Source organism: Chiloscyllium plagiosum, chromosome 23, assembly GCF_004010195.1.
Source record: "Chiloscyllium plagiosum isolate BGI_BamShark_2017 chromosome 23, ASM401019v2, whole genome shotgun sequence".
NCBI classification, from domain to species: domain Eukaryota; kingdom Metazoa; phylum Chordata; class Chondrichthyes; order Orectolobiformes; family Hemiscylliidae; genus Chiloscyllium; species Chiloscyllium plagiosum.
In genome coordinates this window covers 51,532,527-51,548,587 of record NC_057732.1, presented here as the reverse complement: position 1 = coordinate 51,548,587, position 16,061 = coordinate 51,532,527, and the positions used below count along the sequence as shown (strand labels likewise).

General features: G+C 46.2%; 1 protein-coding gene across 1 annotated transcript in view; it reads right to left on the bottom strand.

Moving 5' to 3' along the window:
• The window catches only part of camk1da (calcium/calmodulin-dependent protein kinase 1Da), a 438,515-nt gene that overhangs the window by 109,660 nt on the left and 312,794 nt on the right, over nt 1–16,061 (bottom strand). The window contains exon 4 of the mRNA XM_043714161.1: nt 2,138–2,276. Coding sequence (XP_043570096.1) covers nt 2,138–2,276 — 139 coding nt within the window. The remainder of the gene's footprint in view (nt 1–2,137; nt 2,277–16,061) is intronic.

The following is a 16,061-nucleotide window of genomic DNA, read 5'->3' as shown; positions in this document are numbered from 1 at the left end:
GTTGGACCGAAGGGTCTGTTTCTGTGCTGTACACCTCTATGGCTTTTTCCTTAAGTCTTGGGGCACAACCTTCTGCTCAGAGACAAGAGAGAGCGACCAACTGAGGCATGTCTGATTAAGAGGATCAGAACAATTTCGCAAGTTAAATTCAACTGATGTGGATGTGGCGGTGTTGGACTGAGGTGGACAAAGTCAGAAGTCACACGACACTCGGTTATAGTCCAAAGGTTTATTTGAAATCACAAGCCTTCAGAGTGCAGTGCACCTGACAAAGGAGCAGCGCTCTGAAAGCTTGTGATTTCAAATAAACCTGTTGGTCTATAACCGAGTGTCGTGTAACTTCTGATATTTAACTGACTGAGTTTTTGTGTTCGATTTTGTTTCAGCTGACTTTAATGCTTCAGACCAACATCCGAAATAGGTCATTCAGTCCCTTGAGTCTGCTTTGCTATTGGCTGATCTGATGACTCCAAATTCCTGCCTCCAGCTGCTTGCTTATTGAGAAGTTTCCTAGGTCACCTCAGATGTTAGAGTGTGTACTGTCAGCAAGAGAGGACCTCATTATCGAGGGGCTCAGAGGAACAATCATCAACTCCCTCTTTAACCTCGAGGTTACAAACTTCTGGTTTGAGAGAGGGCTCTCTGCCCTTGGCTCCAACTCCCCACCATCTCTGGCTGAGTTATACCTGCCCAGTGTCCTAAGACCCAAATCCCCTTCAAACCCCTGACAACAGATCCCACACACCACCGCCCTCAAATGCCCTCATACCTCCCCAACACCTAAAACCGAGCAGCTAGGAAACTTCTAGAATTAGTAGACCCTAAATGGACAAGCACTCATCATTATCTAGAACATTCTGCTGGTTTGCAGAAGGGGTACAATGCTGACACTGGTTAAATCTATGTGGAAACTGATGGCCAATGACCCCCTTAAAGAAGACTTGATGGGCTGAATGGCCTAATTCTGCTCCTACATCTTACCTTTGGTCACTGTGGATTTGAAAAAAAATGATTAAGAATACCACAATGGCAGCCATTTCTTGGTAAAAATCAGCAGGAAATGTTGAAAAGCTGGAAAATCAGGAGGCATGGGATAGAGGGAAATTTGGCCAGTTGGATAGAAAACTGGCTAACCGGTCGAAGTCAGAGAGTGGTGGTAGATGGTAAATATTCAGCCTGGAGCCCACTTACAAGTGGAGTTCCGCAGGGATCAGTTCTGGGTCCTCTGCTGTTTGTAATTTTTATTAATGACTTGGATGAGGGAGTCGAAGGGTGGGTCAGTAAATTTGCAGATGATACGAAGATTGGTGGAGTTGTGGATAGTGAGGAAGGCTGTTGTCGGCTGCAAAGGATTGAATTCAAGAGTCGTGAAGTGATGTTGCAGCTGTACAGGACTTTGGTTAGGCCACATTTGGAGTACTGTGTGGAGTTCTGGTCGCCTCACTTTAGGAAAGATGTGGAAGCTTTGGAGGGGGTGCAGAGAAGATTTACCAGGATGTTGCCTGGAATGGAGAGGAAGTCGTACGAGGATCGGTTGAGAGTTCTCGGCCTTTTCTCGTTGGAACGGCGAAGGATGAGGGGTGACTTGATCGAGGTTTATAAGATGATCAGAGGAATAGATAGAGTAGACAGTCAGAAACTTTTTCCCTGGGTACAACAGAGTGTTACAAGGGGACATAAATTTAAGGTGAAGGGTGGAAGGTATAGGGGAGATGTCAGGGGTGGGTTCTTTACCCAGAGAGTGGTGGGGGCATGGAATGCGCTGCCTGTGGGAGTGGCAGAGTCAGAATCATTGGTGACCTTTAAGCGGCAATTGGATAGGTACATGGATGGGTGCTTAAGCTAGGACAAATGTTCGGCACAACATCGTGGGCCGAAGGGCCTGTTCTGTGCTGTATTGTTCTATGTTCTGTGTTCTATGTTCTAAAGCCATAAACATTACACCCTCACTTTGTGTGCTAATCCTCTGCTTCTCGCCGCTTCTTGCAATGCAAGACTTTGTGCTTTTATCAAATGTTTTGCCCAAAACATCGATTTTCCTGCTCCTTGGAAGCTGCCTGACTTGCTCTGCTTTTGCAGCACCACACCCTCGACACTTATCAAACAGGCAAGTTCTAACAGGACACTAGGAACCTACCTTCAAGTCTCGATGAACAATGCACATTTTATGCAGATACTGCACAGCATCGAGGACCTGGCGTATCAGAGTACTGGCATCTTTCTCGGTGTAAAACCCCTTCTCCACAATCCTGTCAAACAGCTCCCCTCCGGACACCCTGACAAACAAGCAGAAAGATGAAGGATAAAAGTTAAAACTTATTTTCCTCCTCAACATAAAGCATGGTTTTATGGGGCTTTGGTGGGGTCTGACTGAGAGATGCGGATACAAATCTTACTTACAAGACGACAAACCTTCACACCTTCTTTATCCCGGAAAAAGATACAATGGTCTACTTTGATGCTGAACCAACATTTTATAAAGGTTCACCATAATTTGTAATTTATGTGTCACATTGGGAAGCGTTGTGACTCAGTGGTCGCACTCACAGCGTCAGGAACCCAGGATCAATTCCAGCCTCAGGCGACTGACTGTGTGGAGTTTGCACATTCTCCCCGTGTCTGCGTGGGTTTCCTCCGGATGCTCCGGTTTCCTCCCACAGTCCAAAGATGTGCAGGTCAGGGTGGATTGGTCATGCTAAATTACCCCATAGTGTCCAGGGATGTGCAGGCTAGGTGGGTTAGCCATGGGAAATGCAGGGTTATAGGAATAGGGTAGGGGGTGGGTCTGGCATGATGCTCTTTGGAGGGTCAGTGTGGACTTGATGAGCTGAATGGCCTGCTTCCACACTGTAGGGATTCTATGATTATGAGAAGCCGAGGATTCCTTAAGCCTTGTTAATCAGACTCTCGACCTGACCTGTCACTTTCAGCAATTCACGCACGTGTCCCCCTAAAATCTCTCTGCACTCAACCTGGTCTTTAAATTAGATTTCAATTTCTCACAATATTGTGTACACTGTCTCCTTCAGTGTAGGCTCAGGCTCAGCAGATTCCTGGGATGGTCGGACCAACATATGAAGAGTGACTGAATCGGTTAGGACTATCTTCACTGGAGACTGGAAGAATGTGGGGATCTCAAGGAAACCGATAAAATTCTAGCGGGACTAGTCAGGATAAACACAGGATGGATGTTCCTGATAACCAGGGGACACAGTCTAAGGACACAGGGTAGGCCGTTTCGGACTGAGATGAAGAGAAATTTATTCCCCCAGAGAGTGGGGAGCCTGTGGAATTCTCTGCCTCAGACTGGGGCCAAAACATTGAATAATCTCAAGAAGGAGTTAGATGTAGTTTTTAGGGCTAAAGGGATCAAAGGATATGGGGGAGAAAGCGGGAACAGGGGACTGAGATGGATGATCAGCCATGATCGTACTGAATGGGGGGGGCAGGCTCGAAGGGCCGAATGGCCTACTCCTGCTCTTATTTTCTATGTTTTCCAGCCCACAGACTGCAAGGAGACAAATTACCTCAAAAAAGTGCTTTATTGTAGCTTTTATTGAGGGATCAATGCATGAAAAGGACTGGGAAAATTCTGCTGCTCTACATTGCTCTGGCATGGGATGAGATTTTTAGTCAAACCCACTCCTGGACAAAATTAAAATGGGCACCGCACTCACCCTAATTAAACATCTTATCCAAATGGCAGCACCTCTGACAATGTGGGCCATGCTCAGTCCTGCCCCAAGGGATTATATATACACGGGAAATACAAGCAGGAGTCAACCATTTGGTCCCTGAACTCTGCTCCACCAGTCGTTCAGATCATTCCTGATCTGAGGGTGGATTTAACATCATCTTCCTTCCTAACCCTCACCAGTATCTTCAGTTTTTTCATATTCAAGTGGGGACTGAACTCACAATGTCCCAATTCAGCAGGTCAAAGGGCAACCACAACGCCAAGCCTCTCTGACCTGCACTTACTTTCATGTGGCTGACTGGGCTATAAAATGGTCAGATTAGTTCTTATAACACAGCAAGAATTCTTATACTGATGCTGACAATTCAGAACAATGTACTAAAACTCACAGCAACATTGTACCGAACCAGGGACAGTAACCACCACTGAAGGAAGAACCGTCCAATGGAGCTAAAAACATAATCACTGAGAACACAAGACTGTTTTCGTTTCGGACCAGTCAACCTACTGAGCTATTGTTCATTATTCACAATAAAACATGATTTAGCAGTTCTCAATCGTTGATATCACCACAGGACATGAGTGATTTTATTCTGTAGAGTGTAGCATTAATTCAGCTGTGCATTGTAAGCTTCGGGGGAAAGATTGCTCTGTCGAATACAGGGACAGCCCAGGAAATAAATACCCAATTTGATTTTGTGTTTTTTTTTGTGGCATGTTTGCAGATGAATGCTGGTTCAGTGTCTCCAGAAAGCTGCTAGCCTAATGATGAAAAAAAGGATGTTGCGGTGCAGTGGTATTGTCCGTACCTCTGGACAGAAGGCTGGGGTTCAAGCCGTACCTACTGCAGGGCTGTATCACACTCCACAGGGCATCTGATTGGGTGGATTCAAAACATCTATAATAATGAGATAATAATTTTTCTGACAAGATTAGTGTTTCTGTCCGAAAACATCCAGGTGGCCTTACAGCCACACACACACACACGGAAACACTTGCTTGTGCCAAATCCCTCAGCATTGGCTCATTGGCCTCAGTCGTAGTGTTGATTTGTCAATGTACGACTTCATTAAAGTCTCAGCACAACACTGTTCGAGCGAAAGGTGCCTTTGGAGTGGATTAGGAAACCATCAACCCAGCAGGTATGTTCAGAATGTGCCCCCAGTACCTCACCCACTACCTAGCCCATCACTATACACCCCAGACGAAGGAAAGAGCGGAGCAGTGAGGGGTAACTGTGGAGTGGGGCATAGGTTTGAAGGCTGTGTCACTGGGACTACACATGCAGTCAGCCAATGGCTACCCCTGCTGGCCATGTCCTGGCAATGCACCCTCAGAATTACAGCACCGATCTCTGCCAAATCGCAGCCTGCACCGGTTGTATTCCCTAGCTCCAATCTTCCAGCTTTTCCCTAAATCCCTACGCACACTTTCTATCCAAATAATAACAATTGGAAGGCAATGGCCTATTGGCGTTATTGCAAGGCTGTTAATCCAGAGATACAGATAACGTTCTGGGGATGCAGGTTCAAATCCTGTCATGGAAGATGATTGAATTTGAATTCAATAAATAAAACTGCTATTAAGAATCTAAGGATGACCATGAATTGATTGTCAGGAAAAACCCATGTGGTTCACTAATGTCCTTTAGGAAAGGAAGGGAATTGGTTCAGCTCAGTTGGCTGCATTGTTGATTTACAGAGCAGTGTGATGTCAACAGTATGACTTTAATTCCCAGGTTTGAGGTTACCATGAAGGACTCTCCTTCCCAACTCTTCCCTCACCTGAGGGCTGGTGGCCCTCAGGTTAAATCACCACCAGTCGCTTCTCTCTCTCTAATGAGCCCCTGTGGTCTGGTAAGACTATGGCAACACAACAACAGGGAAGGAAAGTGCCATCCGTACCTGGTCTGGTCTACATGTGACTCCAGACCCACAGCAATGTGGTTGGCTCTTAACCATTCTTTGGGAAATTAGGGTAATAAATGCTGCCCAGCCAATTACGCCCTCATCGCATGAATGAATAAAGAAAAAATAAATCACCCTGGCCATCTTGCTTTAATCGGAAAAATATGGAAAGGAATATCGCTTACATTGATGTAGCCACTTTCCCAACCATGGGGCAACCCAAAGCACTTTACAGTCAAGGATGGGGAGTCACGTAGGGATAAGAGATGGGTGAATTTCAGTCAGTTCCTCCAGACTGTGACACTTGGCCAAAGGATTGATGACATTTGGACACAAAGCTGGTTTTGTTAAACATTGGCATTTGTTTTCAGATGGAGCAGGAATCAGTCTCCTCCAACATTGGCATCGCTGATTGAATTACTCTTGCAATTAAGTTGGCTCTCACTCTTGTATAACTATGAGACTACATTATTTACTCAAGAGGGTAGCTCACTCAACAAAGAGATATATGGTATCAGTTTAAGGTGTCAGGAAATTAGAAATGGTTTGACACTTGGAGCAGAGTTTTGGCATTCCATGGAGTGGGAGGAGGGAAAATGAGTTTAGTGGGAGCAGGGTGGTGAGGGGGTTGGTGCTGCTGAGATAATTGGATCAGTCAGACCTTGCTCCCACCTCCTCACCCTCAGGGGTGCATGCAGCAATCAGCCTGGCGGATTGGGGAATGCAAAAAAACTAATTAAAGAGCGACTTCACAGTGATAATCGCAGCAGCATTATAACTCCAGTGATAGTGCTGGGATATTCTGCAGTCAATGCACCTCAGCAGGTGAGAGGTATGGGCCTGTACAGAGGGAGCTGATCACTGCATTAACTGCTGGGGCATGGCAAAGGCTTCCCAACCATGAATGACCAGGCTTCCCATTGGTCACCACTGATGAAGGGTCTCCAGGATGTCTCCAATGGTTGTTGGACTCTCGGCTGCCTGCCCAGATGGAGAGCGCCCCCAGTGGTTCAGTGCTGTCAGTGCTGAAGTCTACCAGTGCTCTCACATTGAGGGCAGCCAGGGACCTTCACTTTGACTGTGCTGCCCACAGATCCTGACTCAACCGCAGAGGTCACTCCCTAATGGGCTGCCTCCCCTGATAGGTTATTGTGGTAGTGTCCCCACCTCTGGGCCAGGAGGTTCAAATCACATTTGCTCTGATATGCATAATAACATCTCTGAACTGGTCGATTAGAAAATGTCCACAATGTAGTCCACCTGAAACTGTCTTGAAAACGGTAAACCCTGCAGCAGCTTCCTCAATATAGTTAACACAAGGAAAGACTCTCCTTCGTAAAACGGCCATCAGTCGATGGTTTGAGGCAGGGATCTGTTATTCAGGAAGAGCTTAACGCGAAAAGGAAATGGCACATTTTCTGCCAAGTCAATCTTGTTGACTCAGTGCCTAACATAGTACAACCAGGAAACAAATTTCACCTTTCAACCAAATCACTCGCTCTCTCAAAACAGATGACTGAATGCTGGAAATACACAGCCGGCCATTCAACCTCTGAAGAAGAACAGTCGCATAGTATTTCAAGGGGGACTCACAAGAAATCTTAAAGTTCAGTTAGGCCACACTTGGAATCCTGTGAACAGTTCTGTTTCCATATCAAAAGATTGTACAGAGAGACTGTAAAGGGTTTACAAATTAACTGAACATCCCCATTGCCTGAGGTGGCTACATACTGCTCTCCCCTGACAGAGAAATAATTGGCTGTGAGTTTAAGCTGAGGGGGGTCACCATGGCTCACGTGGATAGTGAGGGTGAGGCTGTTGGGGTGACGCTCAATCAGTGCGGTTGTTATTCACCAGCCGTCCAGCCAACTGAGTTAACTGACCCTCCAGAAGATCATGATGAGCATGCTGGGTCCTTCCCTCATAATGGGGAAACTGGGGGGTGACTGACCTAATCAATGTCTTGGTTTGGATGGACAGAGAAAGAGGGCTTCCATTATTGAGGTGGAGAAAAAAGAATGATGGGTGTGTGTATCGCACACATTGCTAATGAAAAGCTTTGCCCGAAACTTCAACTCTCCAGCTCCTCAGATGCTGCCTGACCTGCTGTGCTTTTCCAGCACCACACTCTTTGAGTCTAATCTCCAGCATCTGCAGTCCTCACTTTCTCCTGTATAGGGCACCACCATAGAGAGACATGGAGGCAAATTACACAGACGTCCAAATGAGGAACAAGGGAAAGGAGGGTTACACTGATACACACCAATGTAGCAAGAGGAGGCTAAAGGGGAGTATAACAATGGGCATTGACTGGATGGGCCGAATAGCCGGCTCAGTGCTGTATATCATACAGTAATACCACATTATTGACCCACCTTTCTCTTTATGATGCTGACTCGCTTGCTTAGCATTTGCAGCAGTTTAGAAACCTTTCATTTCAGGTTTTCAGCATTTCTGGTCTTTGTTTATGAGCTTCACTGCTTCTTTTAAAATTCCATGTCATCATCGCTGGCCCAAGTACAGCGCACTGGTGCAGTGGCTCAAGTACAAAGTCCATCCGAGTCATTGTAATTTCTTGAATTGTAGGTGGAACTGCCAAAAACATGGCTTGGAAACAAAAGCTGCAAATATGACTCAGTATTCAGCTAACAATCTGGGAAACGCCAATCTATTAGCTTGCACCCTGAGTGACTTTCTGGGTAAGGTCCAGGTCTTTTAAAATGCTGAAAGACATCCATAATGATGAGTTAAGCAAGTTATTCAAGTCAACGTACAAGTTGCAGGATGAAGGGATGGAAATGGAAATCAGTTTGTACCAGGACAGACCAGAGATCTACCATTTGCACAGAACAGCAGCTCTCACTGAGATTGGTTAATACCTTCTCAATGAGCTCCTTCAAGACCCAGCTGCTCTGGGACTTGCCAATTATAAAGTATTGGAGATAAGGACCTTCAGTCCCAGTTGTAGGAGAAGGCCTTGAGGGGTCCAGTGGCTGAGACCCACTGGACTTGAAACGTTAACTTTGCTTTCTCTCTCCACAGATGCTACCAGACGAGTTTCTCCAACAATTTCTGTTTTTATTTGCCTGTCTACTACCTTTAACTCTTGACTCTCTAGTTGGTTTTTATACACTCACAGGATGTGGGAGCCCAATAATTAGCTGTCCCTAGTTGTCCCTTGAGAAGGTGGGGGTGAGCTGCCGTCTTGAACCACTGCAGTCCACGTGCTGCGGGTAGACCCACAATGCCCTTAGGGGTTTTGATCCAGCAACACTGATATGTTTCCAGGTCAGAGTGGGGAGTGGCTTGGAGGGGAATTTGCAGCAGGGTGGTATTCCCATGTATTTGCTGCTCTTGTCTTTCTAGATGGGAGTGGTTGTGGGATTGGAAGGTGCTGTCTAAGGAGCCTTGGTGAATTTGAGCAGTGCATCTTGTAGATGATACATACTGCTGCTACTGAGCGTTGGTGGTAGATGGAGTGGATGTGATGCCAATCAAACGGGCTGCTTTCTCCTGGATAGTGTCAAGTTTCTTGAGTGTTGTTGGGGCTGCACTCACCCAGGCACGTGGGGAGTATTCCATCACATTCCTGACTTGTAGTTGGTTAAAAGGCTTTGGGGAGTTAGAACATGAGTTACTCACTTCAAGATTGCTAGACTCTGACCTGTGCTTGTATTATAGATATGTTTAATTTATTCATGAGATATGGGCTTCACTGGCTGGGCCAGGATTTACTGCCCATCTCTGAAAGCAGTTAAGTGTCAACCACATTGCTGTGGGTTTGAAGTCAGCACCAGGAAAAGACAATTGACAATGGCTTTATGGTCATCATGAGACTCTTAATTTCAGATTTAAATGAATTCAAACTTCACCACCTGCCATGGTGGGATTTGAACCCAGGTCCCTGGAACATTATGCTAAGCCACACCTCCCTTCAGTCCAGTGTAATTTCTAGTGAATGATAACTCCCAGGATGTTGATAGTGAGGAACTCAGTGATGTCCCAGACTTGCATAAAATGAAGAAGTTATTCGAAAAGATAAAGTTACCATAGTCCCAGAGACCTGTCCTCCCATTAAAGACAGATGACTGACTTAACCTGAGGGTCGTCACTCTTCAGGCGAGGGGAGAGGTTGAGAAGGATTGTCCTTTGTGGTAACCTCAACTGATGTGGGAATTGAACCCATGCTGTTGGCATTACTCTGCATCTCAAACCCACTAACCAACATACTGCGCTAACCACTCCTCTGGGCTATTATTTCACACTGAGTAACTAGTTATAGGTCCATAAGAAACTCTTGTAAGATCTTCATAGAAGTTCATACAATCACTATAGTGCAGATGCAGACCATTCAGTCCATACCAACCCTGGAAAGAGCATCCCACCCCCAATCCTACCCCTGCATTCCCCATGGCTAACCCACCCAGCCAGCCTGCACATCCCTGGACACTGTGGATAATTCAGCTTGGTCAATCTTCCTCACCATCTTTAGACTGTGAGAGGAAACTGGAGGAAGCCCACACAGACATGGGGTGAATGTGCAAACTCCACACAGCCATCGCCTGAGAGTGGAATTGAACACAGGTCCCTAGTGCTGTGAGGCAGCAATGCTAACCACTGAGCCACTGAGCTACCAAGCCAGCCCAGGGTAAGTGTATGTTATTCTGGATCAGTGGTGCTGGAAGAGCACAGCAATTCAGGCAGCATCCGAAGACAGGCAAAATCGACGTTTCGGGCAAAAGCCCTTCATCAGGAAAGTGTATGTTATGCCCAGTGAAATATTCTGGTATACAACTGACAGACAGCTAACAGCAACTGGTTAGCTTCTCCCAGGAGAAAGTGAGGACTGCAGATGCTGGAGATCAGAGTCGAGCGTGTGGTGCTGGAAAAGCACGGCAGGTCAGGCAGCATCCGAGGAGCAGGAGAATCGACGTTTCGGGCTTAAGCCCTTCTTCAGGAATGCTCCTCAGATGCTGCCTGACCGGCTGTGCTTTTCCAGCACCACACTCTCTGGCTCCTTCCAGGATCAGGACTATTGTGATAGGTTGAACCTAATCATGACGTCAGTTGACTGCTCCCTCAAATGTTCAGAAAGAAAAGCATCTACTTGGTCCTAACAACAAATGGCCATGAGCTGAAGGAGCTTGCTCCACGGGTGAGTCAGTCCCACAGCTGGTCAGACTGGGATCAGCAACAACTACCTGTCAATCTCAAGTGTCAAGTGCACCTAATGTTTGCCAAGTTTATACGAGGAATCATAGCTAACTTTACATAATAAACTGGGAGAGCAAAGCTGCATATTGTGGATTACTGTATTCCTTGATGAGTGGAATTGTATAACGTGATGGTAAGGGCTTCAAATTGATACTTCTTTATAAAATTGTACATGGTGTTTTCTCATCCAAAGGCAACTTTTAGATGGATTAGTGCACTGAGTTAGACGCAGTCATATTTTTCCTTTAATGCATCAAACTACCGGCAATCTTTCAAAACCCTCTCTCTTCGCCAAATGCATTTTAATTCTAATGCATCCTGGTTTGCAGAATGGATGCAGGCCTAGCCAGTAGGCAGTGAATATTAAAGAGAACAAATTCATTCATTTCCTCTTATTAATTGCAACACTCTTCAGGGTCTGAACATGCCTTTTCATTTTTCTAACACTTTCCCAAGATCCTTTTCCACCTCATCATCGGGCAAACATTCAGAGGCCCCCTTCTTTCCATTTCAAACATCACTTTGATTCAGTTGGTAGTAGTCTCGCCAAGCCTAAGACCATAAGACAATAAGACGGAACAGGAGTAGGCCATTCAGCCCCTCTAGCCTGTTCCCCCATTCAATAGGGTCGTGGTTGATCCTAGGCATTGCTGATTCTGATTGCACATATTCCTCAGGGGTCACCTACCTTCAAATAGGGCCCCCACCCCACTGCCACTGGTATCACAAATGCCCAACATTGCAATACTCTGCCTTTCTAATGACTTCTCATGATACAATTCAGTGATCCTCTTCTGTCAGTTCAACAGTCTTTATTCTCGTGTCTAACGTTTTTCTAGATTATTACTGAAGCTGGTCACCATGCGGTCATCAGAACATTTGCAAGAGTCAAGAGTGTGTTGCTGGAAAAGCACAGCCGGTCAGGCAGCATCTGAGGAGCAGGAGAATCGGTGTTTCGGGTATAAGCCCCTCATTCCTGAAGGGCTCATTCCTGAAGAAGGGTTTATGTCCAAAATATAAATTCTCCTGCTCCTCGGATGCTGCTTGACCGGCTGTGCTTTTCCAGCACCACACTCTCAACTCTGATCTCCAGCATCTGCAGTCCTCACTGTCTCCTCGTTGATTATAACCTCTTCCAAGGATGCCTACCTCGAAGAGGTTCTCCTCCTCTCTCTCCAAGGATCTCAGTGACTCTCTCTCCCTCTCTCTCTCTCTCTCACTGCACCCCCAGGTCATCTCCTCTGCCCTGAAGCTCTTCAGCCATGTCCTGAAGCAGACTCGCTACCACAGCCACATCTCCTTACTCAGCACCTGCCTATGGAACCGACTGATCTCATTCCTGATGAAGGGCCTATGCCTGAAACATCGATTCTCCTGCTCCTCGGATGCTGCCTGACCTGCTGTGCTTTTCCAGCAACACACTCTCGACTCTGATTGCCAGCATCTGCAGTCCTTCCATTTGCAAGAATACCAATTCAAGGGGAAAGCCAACGTTGACATTGCACCAGAGGAGAATGCTGATTGGGAGGCAAGTGGACTCTGATTGGGAGAGGTATTGCCATGCAGACGGCACTCATTAATGATGATTGACAGGTGTATTCTCACAGTAGTGTGCTGCAGATTGATACTTCATTCTCTGACAATCAAACCCAGGCAGCACAGTGGCTCAGTGGTTGGCACTGCTGCCTCACAGCGCCAGGTTCGATTCCACCCTCGGATGACTGTCTGTGTGGAGTTGCACATTCTCCCCTTGTCTGCATGGGTTTTCCTCCCACAATCCACAAGATGTACAGGTCAGGTGGATTAGCCATGGGAAATTCAGGGATAGGCTAGGGGGGGATGTGTTCGAGTGGGATGCCCATCAGAGGGTTGGTGTGGATTCAATGGGCCGAATGGCCTGTTCCTACACTGTAGTTACAATTCTGGGGGTTGACAACAGTATTAAAGCCACACACCGCAGCTTGGGCAGAGTCTTGGCTGATGGTCCAGTGCAGTGCTGAGGGAGTGCCACATGGTCAAAGGTGCTGTTAGCAAGATGAAGCTGTTAGGTTTGTTCTGGTGGACAGTGGAACACCGAAGCCAGGTTCCTTGATTTGTGACCACAGCAATGGTCCAGTTCCGCAACACACAGAGGGTAAAAGTTGCCCTGTGAGCCCTCTCCAAAACCAGCATTTTCGGGAGGATCAGAGAATTCTAGAAACAGGGAAGGAAGTAATTGGCCTATCATACCTATGCAGTCTCTTTGAGAACAAAATCCTGTATCGACACTCACACCCACAGCTTTCCTCATGCCTCCACCATACTACAGTCCCAGCGTCCTATCTGTCACAGTCATATAGCAACTTCATGGAAGCTGTTCCCATTTCACCAGCTGAATTTCACCGGTAGTGGACTGGGCTTTCCCTCATACACATGTAACTGTGGCAAAGTTATAGCAAAAGCCCCTGAAGATATCCCCTTGTGGGTTTAGGCAGATAATTTGAGCTGAGACCTTCACCCTGTTGCTGCAAAAATAGCCTTCGCCCCACTGGCATCTCAGGAAGCAGCTTTTCATCCTGTGCAAAACACCCAGAGAGGTGTTCACCTCTCCCAGAGCAATGCTGTAGTGCAGATCTCCTGTGCTTATCAAATAAAAAAGAGACAAAGTCACCACAGTCTTACTGGCCCACAGGGCTGTTCTCTGATTAGAGATTAGATTAGATTACTTATAGTGTGGAAACAGGCCCTTCGGTCCAACAAGTCCACACCGCCCCGCCGAAGTGCAACCCACCCATGCCCCTACATTTACCCCTTACCTTACACTACGGGCAATTTAGCATGGCCAATTCACCTGACCTGCACATCTTTGGACTGTGGGAGGAAACCGGAGCACCCGGAGGAAAACCAGGCAGACACGGGGAGAATGTGCAAACTCCACACAGTCAGTCGCCTGAGGCAGGAATTGAATCCAGGTCTCTGGCGCTGTGAGGCAGCAGTGCTAACCACTGTGCCACCATGCTGCCCAGATGGCTGGTGGGGATTTAACCTGAGGGTCACCCTGCCTCGGGCGAGGGGAGAGGTTGAGAAAGAGAGTCCTTCATGGTAACCTCAGCCGGTGTGGGAATTGAACACATGCTGTTGGCTTCATTTTGCTTCAGGGAACAGCCATCCAGCCAACTGAGCATATCTAATAACAAGTGCAATGAAACGTATCACACTCAAAAGCTAAACATTACTGGTGATAAGCCACCACCTGAAATACTAATTGATCTTCTCTTCACAGATGCTTCCCAACCTCCCAACATTTTGTGATGAGACATCTCAATATCTGTACAGGATATATAATTTAATAAATTGCGCATATGTCCCATTTCAAGGTGGAAATATCATTTGAGTTCACAAAGGGTTAAAGGTCTACAGTATTTCCCATTATGACAATGCTCAGCATCTCAGTAAATGATAATTAACGGAGACTCTTGCAGCTTTCACTTGAGACCTTCAGGAACCCAGCTGGATTATTATCTGCACTCCCCCCACCACCACGTCCCCCTGAACTATTGGACTGGAAACGTTAGCTTGCTCTCTCTCCAAGGATTCTGCCTGACCCGCTGTAATCTCCAGCGTTTGCTGTTTGCAGTACAGATTCCAGCCTCTGCAGTAATGTGCACCCAGATTATTACAAACAGGTTCAGTTCACCCCACAAGCAAATTCTCGTAAGCTTTGTTTTGAGATTGTTGCTCATTTTCTGACCTTTTAAAGGGACACTAAGCCAGTGAGTCAGGCTGATCCGAAAAGCTGATCACAGCCCCAGAGCAAGTGTGAAGGAATTCTTTTTAGAATAACAAAATTGAGTCGATTTTAGTCAACCATTGGTTCGTGAGTTGCTCTCAACACCAGTTGTAAGCTGATGATATTAGCCATGCATTAACAGTCCCATTAAAGCCTTCTTTCTCCTGCTCCTAACTTCAGAAGTGACCTTATAAAAATCACAAATGAGGAAGGCTATTTTAGACTGTCTTAATCTGTGTAATTCAAATCTTTAGCAAAACATTTATGACACATCCAGAAGATCTGACAGAGTGACTGAACATTTTAAAATGGAGTGAAGTATTGAGGGCAGGTACTGCACGAGGTCACATTTAATCCATGTGACTGTAACGTGTTAAGTAAATGATTTAGTAAAAAACAATTTCACATCCCAACGTTGCCAAATGGGTGGACTAACTCAGCGCAGTTTCGCCTGGAAACCTGCATTTTAATAGTGGAAGGGTTTGTTACTTGATGAGCTAGTGGAACCAACACACCGAATCCTTCCAAGGGTTAGTGCAGATGCCTAACCTTTCTCCTGGTGGACGAAAGGGCAGTGGATTAAAGATTCACAAATGAGGAGAAGGTTTTACATCTCCTCTTCCCTTATTTAAAACTTTGCAGGAACTCACCTGGCCTCTCATATTTCAGTTCTGTTACCATTTGCAAGACTCAACCTTTCTTTTCTTCCACTTGGGAGGCCTTAGTCTTCTCAATAACAACACATTGGGCAGCCCCAGTCTCTGAAACCTCAGGCTATTTTGGGGTCAGTTCTCTATCAGAAAGGATTTGGGTAATTGGAAAAACAAGGCTTTGTTAGAATGTCAGCTCGTTTAACTCAAAACATTAACTCAGAACAGTTCATTGGTCTGTTACTGGCAATAATTTGTTTCTTTATTGTTTCATGGGGTATGGACCTTGCTCATCCCTAACTGCCCCCTGAAGTGAAGGGCTCACACAAGGCCATTTCAGGGGGCAATTGAGGGTCAACCAAATGACTGTAAGCATGCCAATTAGGAGCAGGTGCAGATCATTCAGCCCCTGTTCTAACATTCAATAAGATTGTGGTTATGTGCCTGTGTTTTGCATTCCATGTTCTCATCTTCTCTGACAGATTTTGTTTCACCTGCCCCCAACTAAAAGCAATCCATCTATGTCCCAGAAATACTCGGTGTTGCCCACTGCCACAGACAGAGGGTCTGGAGTCAGATGGAGGTCAGGCAATGCAAGGACAGTAATGAGCCAGATGGGTTTTTACAATAATCAGTAATGATTTCATGGTCACTATCAGAAGCTTTATAAACCAAACTCCACCGGCCACAATGCTGGGATTTGAAACAGGACCCTCAGAGCATTAGCGAGTTTTGAGAACCAGTACACCCAGAGCATTATCCTAAATTTCCAATCGGCTGCTATCCCATCAGCATCCCCCTTAAACAGCTCAGAGCCAGTGCAT